Genomic DNA, 11,768 nt, shown 5'->3' with positions numbered 1-11,768 from the left:
AATAAACACGGCTGCAGTTTATTTATGCATAAAGATAATATGCAAAGACTGAAAATATTGTCCACATCTTATCCTGCTCATTAACCTTAAATAAATAAAATTAGTCTAGTGTATAAAATATACCAAAACTATCATTATTCCAATTAAGACAAATGTCAAAAATGATGTCAAAATAAGACAAAAATTTCAAACGCAAAATAAAAATGTTAGAGATTTTAAAAGGTAAAATCGTTATCTGTTTGCATCAGTTACCGTCTGAGATGCAGATGCATATTTGACATCATTCTGACATGCCAGAATTTGTATCTGCAAATTATGCATTAAGACCTTGTAGTAAATGTTTTGAAGGAAAAAAATATTTCCTTTGCAACTTGCATTAGAAATAAATTATCAAGAATTAAGCATGATACACAAATCATAATTGTTTTGGGAAAGTTTGGTGTGTAATGGGAGAGTAATTAAATGCACGTAAATAATTATGACTTCATCATGACTACATTATGACTATGTAAAAAGAATACAGTAAAATATAAAATAAAGCAAAATAAAAAATAATTTCAATTAATTGGAAAAGGCCATAAAAACCATGCAGCCAAAACCTCCCTCTTTCATTCTATTGGATATTGAGTGAATGACACAACCTTTAATTTGCATGTTAAAACCACGTTCTTTCACCTGAGCCTTTGGTTTCTGATCCCAAATAAGATGCATTTCACACCTGTGGCTGCAGACTCTCAGTCTTTTATATGAGGTGTTAATGAGTTAGACCCCCCCCCCCCCATCACCCCATCCCACCATCCCACCCCACCCCACTCAAAACACACTTACACACATGCTGAAGTTTCTCTCCAGCACTGAGAGAGTTAAGGGAGGATACACCTGTCCTATCACACACCTGTCTCAGGCTAGCAGCCAATCAGAGCAAAGAAGGCAACCTGCTAGGTGGATAAATGGAGAGATGATGTGGTTACAAATCAAACCACCTCATTTATCAGGATATGAACACATAGACACACATTCAACCAGACGTACAAACACATCTGGGAGAAGAGACAATATAACAAACTAAGGATTGTATCACCACTGCCTGTCAGAGGAGTCATGACCAAGGAGATTGAGTAAGTCATTATTTGTTAAATTTATTTCCATTAGATTTTACAATGGTATTTTGTCTTTCTTTCTTTTTTGCTTGGCTGTGTTGAACACATACCTTTTTTAAAATAAAGAAATCCTATTTGTTTTATTTAGGGTATATATATATTTTTATATTTAATATATTATCAGCAACTGTCTAGACATTCTCAAATGAGCTGTTAATACAGGACTAACGAATGCATGTCGTTTCTTATGATTCATCTGATTTCTTTGTGGGTTGCGCTATAGTTTGCAGTTTCACCGCTCTGAGCTGTCTCTTCCTCTTGAGTAATGTCTTCTCTTCTCCCACTCTCCCTCTGCTCACGTGTGAACGGGCCCCCACATGAATGAGTGCATGAAGATAATTTCTGCAGAAAATTGACACCAGGACCCAAACACACATTCTCGGTCTCTTACACTCACAGACAGCCTGGTGTAACTGTCCTAAGGTCCCGAGTGCACAAAAACAGAAACACATCAGTCTTGTGCTAATGTGTTAGAGGTTGGGGTCTATGTCAACATGCAGGTGCCTAGAATTAGTCAATAGGGGTATAACAGGGATTTAAAATTCTATGCAGTTTTATTCTTTTTTCCAGTTTTTTTTTTGTTTAAAGAAATGAACCAAAAATGCTCATTCATTAAGTGTGAGCACAGGTGCCTAAACAGCTCTGTTTGCATTTTAGCTTATCAAAGCAGACCACCTCATTGCTAAGTTCGGGAAAGTCCCAAAACAAATCTAACTGTTTGAGGAGTTCTTCAAATCCTTGTCTTTTGTTTGTGGTGCTTGTGTTAAGTTAAAATTAAGTTCCTTCACTTAGGCTTTGCTTGACCGTTGATCTGTTTCAAGAGTTTTTGCCCTTCAGAGTATATATGAGAAGAGAAAGTCAGATGTTTGCCACCATTTTTCTATTTTTTGCCTGAAATGATGTGATTAGGGAGGTTTTCCTGAGCATTATATTGGCTTGAAGTCTGAAGGGTTCACTTCATTAAATTTTGTCACTGAGCATCGTATGTGCACCAGAGGCACATTTTTGTGGCCTTTAAAGCTGTTATTAAATCATTTTGCCATACATCACATTACCGACATTTGCAAAATCACATGTTGCAGTTCTTGGGAATGCTTGATGTTGTATCTGTGCTAATATCTCATTCGTCTTTCCCCTAGGGCTCTCATGGTACAACAGAACGAGAGTTTCAACTACTTGCGCTATTCAGACAATTACGCGATGGACTCTTGGCCTTACGAGGACGACATCAGCAAGACTAAACCCAGACTTCAGTCAGACGAAGACCTGGCTATTGACATCTTCTATGATACCTGCAAGGTAATTATTATTATTATTATTTTTTAATCATTATTCAATTTGTATTATATACAAAAGTTACATTTTGAATATTTTTTTCAGACCTCAAAAGAGCCGATGATGACATGTACCCGTGGTAGCAGCATGTACAAATCCAGAGAGGAGAGGTAAGTTTGATTATGATTTATGAATCAAACTGCTTACAATACTAAGCATACAGTAAAGTACTGTCAGTATATAGTATCAGACAGAAGGCAAGATGAACATATGTCAAAACAGTAAGTCATCCAGATTTAAATGTCACATTTTCTCCATCCAGTACTATATTTCTAGGTTGAGTAATTTAGCCAAAGATTATCTGAGGTCAGAGCTGGTTCAGCTGTTAATCCTTTTCTTCAACCCATCCCAAAAACGACTGAGTCACTACACAGCACCCTTTTGTGCAAGTGAAAAATAGCTGCCTATAGAGCTTGTTGTTGGTCTCCCCGATGTCAAACCCAGCCGAGAAACTCAAACAGTGAAAAAAAAATCAGCGTTAGGTAGCAAACAGCTCCCGCCCAGAGTGTTTGGCTTTGCTTTTCATGAAAAGAAAGCTCCATAAACAATGCAGAGATTTAGCAAAGCTTTTATTGACTTTAACACTTTTTTGTCATCATTGTTTAGATAGGTAACAGATGCCCTTGTGTAAATAGCATTAAGGATTGAGTACCATTTAAAAAAAAATGTTCAATGTGCAACTAGAAGGTTCATAATATGTATTGGCATTTATCCCACAGGACACCGAACAGCTCTTCCCCTGAGCTGGCCACACTGGAGAACGCTCAGATCATGAAAATTCTTTCTGACAATATTCCCTTCAGCCACGTCAAGCAACCATTAGCGAGCACTGAAAGCTTCCCAGTCAACATCAACAACATCTTGGAGTCCCTCCTCCCCCCACAGTCACAGAAATCATGGCAATCTCACCCAAACTTTCTCGAGGTCACCCCTGAGGTTTGCATAGCACATTTAAAATATAGAGTATATTAATATAATAATATTTAATTTTTTTATTTTAAATAATAATCTTATATATAATAATAGTATGCCATTTTTGTGTTTCTGAGCCATTACAACAAATACAACATCAAATATGCCATGAATGCCTAAAACAGGTGCTTTTGTCGTCTATAATTACCATCGATTTATGACACGTGTTTGTTTTCTTAAAAAAACAGCCTCTTAGCAACCGCAATGTTTTTGTGGGACAGACAAGCCCTGTATACTCCTACCCCAACTCTTCTCCAGAGAGATACAGGTGAGACAGGCTGCCTGAGCCTTTACAAATCAGTCAGAGTTTTTTTTCTCATTCTTTTGCCTCTGTAAAAGACTGAGCAATGCTGTTGCATAGAAATGTTTTAATTTGACAGTTTTTGTTGTTGTTGTTGTTGTTAAGGAATGACTTCCAATTCGTTCTTGGCTCCCCACAAGCTTCCCAGCACAAAACTACAGAAATACCCATGGTGTACCTCAACAAGGGGCAGTTTTACCCCATCACGCTGCAGGGAGTGGACAGCACTGCTGGGGTGTCATGCAGCAAAGTAAAAGTAAGTTATACTTTTATAAACACACATTGGGAATTTCTAAAATTGCATATTTGTTGGAAATGAAGGTCAGAATTCATGCTCGCCATATAACATTTTTTTTTTCTCCAAAGAGAAAGAGTTAAAAGATGGTAGATAATTTAGCATCTTTTAAAATACGGTATTTTGACATTTTGTGGCTTAGTAACCTTGACGTGCAACTGCAAAGAAGATTCAGGGCAAGTTTCCTTAACTCTATACTAGGCCAAACTCATATGCCTTTGCATATTGTAAGACTCTAAACTCAGGTGATAAAGAAGAAGGTGTGACATATTGGCTCTTTTGTTTAAAGCATACACTGCTACGGTCAGTGACAAAGCAGAGAGAAAGGAATATTAGTGTGGTGACATCGCTTGGTAAACAGCAAAACATCAAGTATTTGTCCTACAGGGAGTCACCACTCTCTAAAAAGCCACAAAAGTAACAGGTTGTAATAATGCTTTCTTTTCCTTCCTTTATCTCTTTCAGACGGTGATCATGGCTGTGTTTGAGAATGACAAGAGTCCTGAGATGCAGCTAAAGTACTGGAACCACTGGCACGCTCGACAGCCTACCGTCAAACAAAGAGTCATTGATATCGGTGCGTAATATCAGAACACTGCAAAAACAATTCTTAATATTTTGTCGATTTCCAGTTAAAATATCTTATACATTACATAATATAATATAAGATATATTTATTTAAAGATTTTTAAAGATATGTTGAATTACAATATTTTCGTTTACCTCATCATTTTTATTAATTTTATTTGGAAAAAAAGACAATACTGGTTTTTAAGTCAGATGTCATTTAAGGTGGAAGGTTTTGATTGATGTGTTTATTTTAATACAATTTATTTCAATAAATTCTTCTATATTGACTCTCAGCTGACTACAAGGAAGTTTTCAGCGGAGTTAGTAATTTGGAAGAGGTTGCTTTCAACGCGCTGTCCTTTATCTGGAACACCAATGAAGAAGCAAAGGTAAAAACCACAAACACGCACAGATCCACCTGTCACTTGTTTTTGTGAAGTGATGGGTTGAAAGGAGGATCATTTAGAGGAGTGTCAGAGAGCAGTGGCATCTACGGTATGCAGCCTCCTTAGGCACCTGTCATTATAGGGAATAAAAAAGAAAGAGGGAGGGAGGGAAGCAAGCAGGAAAGAAGAGAAAGAGAAATAGGGCACATTTCAGCATGCCCCTAGGGTAGTGATGGGTGGGACAACGAAACTCACAGCAGGTGGAGCAGAGACATAAAGAAAGAATACACAATCACTGCAACGCACTTTTATTGACTTAATAAAAGCGCAACTACAGCAATATGATAAAAGTCATTTGAAGATTTATAGCTTTAGCTAATAATTGGAACTAAATAAACAATTCTTCTGTCAAATATCATAATTCATTAGTCTAATGTTAGAATGCTTATAGTTGCCAAGCAATATGGCAACAGCCCTTTTTTGTAATCAGAATTTGAATTTAAATATTTCAAATGTTAATCGGAAAATTCACATTTTTTGGACATCGGCACCTGTTCATTCATTTATTCCTTCAGTTTATGCATCATCATATTATTAAGATGATTATTTTTTATTGTTTTGCCTCCGGTTCTAACATGTTGGATCTCGCCATGTTGTTCTCCATATGGACACTCCTTTTCTTTAGAAATGAATTGGAATTATTGAACAACCATTCACGCCATATTTGCATATGACACATCTAATGCGTCTTATCCCTGACCCTTCCTTTTGTCAAAGCATAGGTTTTTTTGACAGGCCTGCGCATGAACTAAACAATGCATGTTCTTTTACTCTGCATTTTTATTTTTCTATATAAACTGTCATGTTGTTGAGTAACAAATCCAGCTTCCTAATTAAACAATGCTTTCTTGAGATTTCATGTATCTGATGTGTTTCACAGGTGCACATTGGCATCAACTCTCTGAGCACCGACTTCTCCTCACAGAAGGGGGTCAAAGGTCTTCCTCTGAATCTTCAGATCGACACGTATGATTTCAGCTCAGGGAACAACCGTCTTATTCACAGAGCTGTTTGTCAGGTCAAGATCTTCTGCGATAAGGTGAGCCAGTACCCAGTTATGTGTAACATTTATTTTTTTAGAAAAAACGTAAAACAAAATGTTTAACCTTTATGAAATATATTTAGATTTTAATAATATATTTATAAAAATATAATTATATTATTAAATGAAAAATATAAGAAGCAAAACCAAAAGAGAATCTTATAACAGTGTGAATAGATGCACGCATACATTTCAAGTCTTGATGAAAACTAAAACTTGGATCATTAAGTTTCATTATCAGGGTGTGCATTGGATTTCTGTAGCTTGTTTGGCTCATCTTGGGCTGCGTCATAAACTCTAAAACAAAACATCGTCCTGACTCATGACCTACTGAGTTATTTACTTATAAAGCGGTGTATGCATGACCTCTGATTTAGTCATAAAGCGGTGTATGTATGACCTCTGATTTAGTTACGCGATAACTGTTTTCACTGAAGCAAAAGACACTGAATATTTGTGCATTTTTCTTTTCACTCTTTCGATGTCTCTGACCCTTACTCTGTCTGGTACCTCTATCTGATTCCTATTGATTTCTTTTGTTGAGCTGATCAGATAAATGTCAGCACACGGCGCTATCTCCCTCATCTCCTTAAAGCTTGTTTGAGTGTTCCACGGCGGCCTTAGTTATTAGCTGATTGACTGTGTGGGGGAAATGCATGATGGGAAGGTCAGATTTAACACACGTCTGACTGGTTTAGCAGCAGAAGGTGAACAGAGTGCATTGCATTTACTGCATTGCTGTGGTTTCTCTAGCTGGATCAAATGCATATCTACTACACAGCTGGCACTTAAATTAGACATGAACTCTGAGTTGTTTATAAGAAGGGTTTTATATATATGTATAGAAGTATGGAAGAAGTATGGAAGGAGAGTTAAAAAATGAAAACATTTCAAATGTTATTTCTTACTGGTAATACCCTTTGTAAAGTTTGTTGTATTATTTTCTCTGTTTTCATTAAAAACCCCAAGCATCTGTGCAGTTAGTGTTTTAAGAGTTGAAATTATTTCTTATTTATTTATTTATTATTATGAATTATTGGTTTTACAAACTGTCCTGATATGCCAGAGAAATTTTTATTTGCTCAGATTCTAAATGTTTTATTGCTCTTAAATGCTTGCAGGGTGCTGAGAGGAAGATGAGAGACGAGGAGAGGAAGAGGAGCAAGAGGAGGACCAAAAATGTTGCAGACTCCAGCAACAATGGTGAGTGCCGTCAAGTCACATAATTACAGCCTGAGACTCTCAGGGAACACCCATTACCAGCCTACCAAAATCATAAAAGAGAATACAGAGCAAATTTTCCCCGTTTTGGTGTCCATGTTGTGACTAATGATGTGTAAAAGAGGGCTCACAAGCTTAAATTACCTGTGGGCTACTAGCCAAGCGGCGTTTTCCACAAGGGTCTAATTGTCGTTAATTTTGCCTTTATGAAACATTTTTCTTCTCCTCAGGTTGCAAACAGTCCCAAGTCTCAAGCTCTGTTGGAAAGGACTCTACCTACTTTAAAACTCTAGATGATCACATCACACAACCTGTTTTATTCATCCCAGAGATGCACTTCAGCACAATGCAGCGCTGTGGCCTGGTACGTCTGTCTTTCACACATATACACACACATGCTCTTCCCTACATCCTTATGCGGCTTACCGCAGCATTGTTGAGTCATGTTCACCAACCCCCCGAGGGGTGAGAGTATGGGAGCGAGAGAGGGAAAAGTGTGGGAAAAAATGTGGTGGGAAAGAAGTGGGCTTGGAAAAGAAAGAGAGGAAGTGATCTCGAGATCAGACATGCTAACTGGTGCGCTCCAGAGTTTACATGACAGCGAGCGAAACTCACCTGAGATGGGGACGGCCATGCTGACTGACACAGGGATTAACCCGTGGGAGCTCAAACACACGCACGCACGCACAAACACACACACACACACTTCTTCTGAGGGTGTTGAAGAGATGCTTTTCAGCTGTGTTTACACAGGCTAAGAGAGGAGGGATGGAGACTGTTCCGACAGGCCTTTTTCCCACAGTCCAGATTTCAACATCATTTCATAACACCAGTTGGCCTTTTTACATGAAGCCAGAGCCCATATTAACGTCTTTAGCATATTAGCAAAGGATTGGGAAATCATGAGACCACCCTACATTTTGTTCTGCATTGTTGCAGCATTCAAGATGTCACTGTGATAATATTGCTATCATTATCATCATCAGCATGTGACATTTTAACAACTTTGATTTGATCTCTTTGTTATTGTCCAGGTGCCCCCTGTTAGCCTGGAAGAAATGGACAAGACATCACGGAAACGTATCAGCAGCTACGCAGACGGTGGCGACCAGAGCAGCTCTCCTCCAAGCAAACAAGCCCGCCGAGACGAGCAACAGAGAGGTACAGAAGACTCAAGATCATTTTAGTAAAGCAGTAACCTGGGAACATAACAAAACAATCTTAGTCTCACTTTGTTTCACGATTAAAAATCACAGTCCCACAGTGTTTTGATAGTAGATTCTTTATTTTATCTTCAGTTTTACTCTACGTCAGACGAGAGACCGAGGAAGTATTTGATGCCCTCATGTTGAACACGCCAACCCTCAAGGGCCTGAGAGAAGCGGTGAGTTTTTCAACCTCTCTTTCCGTTACACATTTTAGCGAAGATCTCACTTCGAACCTTGAGAGGAATTGGACCTAAGACATGACTCATTTCTTCCTTCTCAGATTTCAGAAAAGTATGGTATGCAAGAAGACACCATTGGGAAAATCTTCAAGAAGTGCAAAAGAGGGTGAGTGAGACAAAGCTAAACGAAACGTTTGGGGACTGTTACAAGCTGTGACGAAGTCACGGATACAGATAGAGGGATGTCGAAACGCTCTTTCGTAGAGATGAACGACTGTTAAACCCATTTCTTATAATCTGAGCTCCATCTCAACAAGCTGCCAGGAAGCAAAGTCGACAGACCGGGTTGACAGGAGATCTATAGTGTTTGGAATGTGATGATTGCTGCTCCCCTTTAAAAAGACGGTGAATTAAAAGCAAAAGAAAAGGAGGAAGACAAGATGATTTCAACATAGGTAGTCATATGACTGCGCTGTGTGTTTTTTTTGTGGTGTATGAAGCTCAGAGAGAAACAGTAGAGATGAGGGCTCTGATAGGAAGGCGGCGCTGGTGTCTGGTTGTGTAAGAGACACTACATGCAAACTAATGAGTCCCGGCTCTGAGAACAGCATTTATCTCTTTGGTTGGTGATCACCCATGACACCATGTAGATATTTGCGCTTACCTGTTCACTCATCCATTGAAGAACATGTGTGGGAATAACTCACCTCAGTGCATCAAGTATAAGGCATTAAAATAAAGCATATAATTATATGGCTGTATTTCACATGCCTGCTGAAGCGTTCAAGGAGCGCTTGACCTAGATAGGTCAAAGAAACATGTCCAGGACTTAAAAAAAAAGAAGCTTTTTGTCTTAATCAACCTAGCCTAGAGCTGTGTAACTTGGAGCTCAACTTTCCTCAGGCCGTTAGCTGATGATATGGCTGAGGGATAGGGACAGGTCGAGCCACATTCTCGCTCGTTCTTTCGCCCCAATCTTCAATCAGACTCCTTCCACCCTCAGGGCTGGGAGAGCTGGCACAGCCTCGCTCTTAGTTTGTCATACACCCGAACATCGTATACATGCTGGCCGGTGGAGACGACTGTTGTGCCAAAAAATGGATTGCGTAAGTCGTGAGATAAGGATTTGTGTTTTTAAGGATCTAAATCAGGGTCTGCCCTTAGAGAAGGAATGATGAATGCTTTAGAAGATTGAACATGAATGCTTAAGGTTTCGTTCAGCAGTCGGTAGGGCACAGTTCATCTGTACGTCACTCAACAGCTCAACACACACAGTAATAATGACTAAAATAAATAATGTGGAGTGATGTGCAAATGTCAATGACCGGGTGTCAGATTTAAAGCGTTATGGCTTTTGTGCCGATGAAAAGTAACTTTTTATCTAAAATATCACTGTAAAAAGGTATCAGTTGACTTAACTTAAAAAAAGTGAGCAAACCTGTTAAATAAAATTAAAATTAAATAAAACTTCATGCGTGTTGAAAAAAATTAAGTTATGTGAAAAAGTTTTAAGGCAACGGGTTTCCTTTATTTTAAGTCAAATGATCACTTTTTACAGTGATGTAGTTTGTGTGTGTTTGGTTCTAAAAATACACAATGGTACCAACATATATCAGTTATGACTATTATTACAGTATTATAGTTTTTTAATGTATACGTAAATGAAATATGCTGTTTTTACATTTAGATTACTTTGTTGTCATATTACACTCTCTTATATGTATTCATTAAAAACTGTGTATTCATAAAAAAAAATGAATCTTTAGAAAATCTTTAGAATATCCATTTTTCATACTCTGCATTATAATGTTGTGGTGCCTAATTTCACTTGTAGCATTTCAAATGCTTTTTCTGTTTTAATTTATTAAAATAGTTTAGAATTTTTATATCGCCAATATATTGGTTATCAGCACAGCCAAATTATAGGGCAGAATTTTAACAATAATTTCTAGAACTTATTTTCTCTCTCTTTCTTACTATCTATCCACAGGATCTTTGTGAACATGGACGACAACATTATCGAGCATTACAGCAACCACTCTGCCTTCCTCATTGAGATCACTGAAATTATGATCAGCCACTTCCAGATCACACTAATGGAGTTATAAATGACATCATCCACTAGCCACATCACACCTGGTTCTGCTGGCAGCTTCTCTCTGCCTTCTCGATCGAAAAGCACGACTGTGAGCCAGATTCTGCAGTGCCAGAACTGTCGCTATGGAAACAAACGAGCTCACCTGCCAGTTATATCATAATCAGTTTCAACAGACATATCAATATTGACCAGTGTAAATACCAGTTACCTCTTTTGTACCTTTTGTATTTTATCTACAACTATTTTATAACATGAGCAATTATGATCAACAAGGTACATTGTAAATATTAATTGTAAATAGACATAATTATCATAATATTGTGTGTTGACATGATTTTTAAAAAGTTATATGTTATTATTTCAATGATAAACTTGCCTTTTTAATGCTGCCTCTTTGCTGCTTATGATAGGCCTATCATTTCTAGGACAGGATGTGAGGCGTTTGTATCGCTTTACGGTTTGCATGTTTATGAATCTTTCCGCGTGTTACTTAAGCATACTTCCAGTCAGGGTGCTGTAACTATCAGTCTTAGTTTCACATCTGAAACGCTCCACAAACACACACAAGTGTCTTAGACCTTTAAGTCGAACATTTCCCCCCTTAAAGAGCCGTGTATCTGTCAGTGTTTCGATCATCACATTTTGAAAACTGGCTCCACACATTTTGAATGTGTGGCTGTAAGGGTTGTCAGGACAACCGGCCATTTGTCCTCCAACATTTAAACAAGAAAGTTCGGACGAACCACTGCAATATCGAACTTGCCCAAACATCAGATAATGCTGACTTCATTTTGTGGCGTTTGCTTCACAAAACTTACATTTCAAATGCATTGTATTTCTGTCAAACAATATTGATATACTAAAGCTGTGTTTCCTTTTTTACTGCCTTTGCTTTTGTAAGGAAAATAAAATCAAAATCAAAAATCCACAACATACTCGTG

The 11,768-nt window shown here is 37.9% G+C and overlaps 1 protein-coding gene across 1 annotated transcript; it reads left to right on the top strand.

Moving 5' to 3' along the window:
• The first annotated feature begins 970 nt into the window (after positions 1-970).
• grhl3 (grainyhead-like transcription factor 3) lies at positions 971-11,143 on the top strand. The gene is made up of 15 exons (XM_056244935.1): positions 971-1,118; positions 2,300-2,459; positions 2,541-2,605; positions 3,215-3,431; positions 3,656-3,735; positions 3,874-4,024; positions 4,529-4,640; positions 4,928-5,022; positions 5,960-6,118; positions 7,243-7,324; positions 7,573-7,706; positions 8,377-8,503; positions 8,641-8,726; positions 8,831-8,895; positions 10,720-11,143. The coding sequence occupies exons 1-15, from the start codon at positions 1,102-1,104 to the stop codon at positions 10,835-10,837; spliced, it is 1,668 nt and encodes a 555-aa protein (XP_056100910.1). The 5' UTR covers positions 971-1,101; the 3' UTR covers positions 10,838-11,143.
• The last annotated feature ends 625 nt before the right edge of the window (positions 11,144-11,768 follow it).

Source organism: Rhinichthys klamathensis, unplaced genomic scaffold (assembly GCF_029890125.1).
Source record: "Rhinichthys klamathensis goyatoka isolate OS25496 unplaced genomic scaffold, OSU_Roscu_1.1 h1tg001163l_1, whole genome shotgun sequence".
NCBI lineage: Eukaryota > Metazoa > Chordata > Actinopteri > Cypriniformes > Leuciscidae > Rhinichthys > Rhinichthys klamathensis.
Note: the sequence above shows the minus strand (reverse complement) of the source record. Positions and strands in the feature narration are given on the sequence as shown.

Bases quoted from the DNA above. Each gene is read 5' to 3' on its own strand.
- grhl3 (XM_056244935.1), top strand. The intron at 2,460-2,540 runs GTAATTATTATT...TATTTTTTTCAG, and splicing joins TCTTCTATGATACCTGCAAG to ACCTCAAAAGAGCCGATGAT. The intron at 3,432-3,655 runs GTTTGCATAGCA...TTAAAAAAACAG, and splicing joins TTCTCGAGGTCACCCCTGAG to CCTCTTAGCAACCGCAATGT.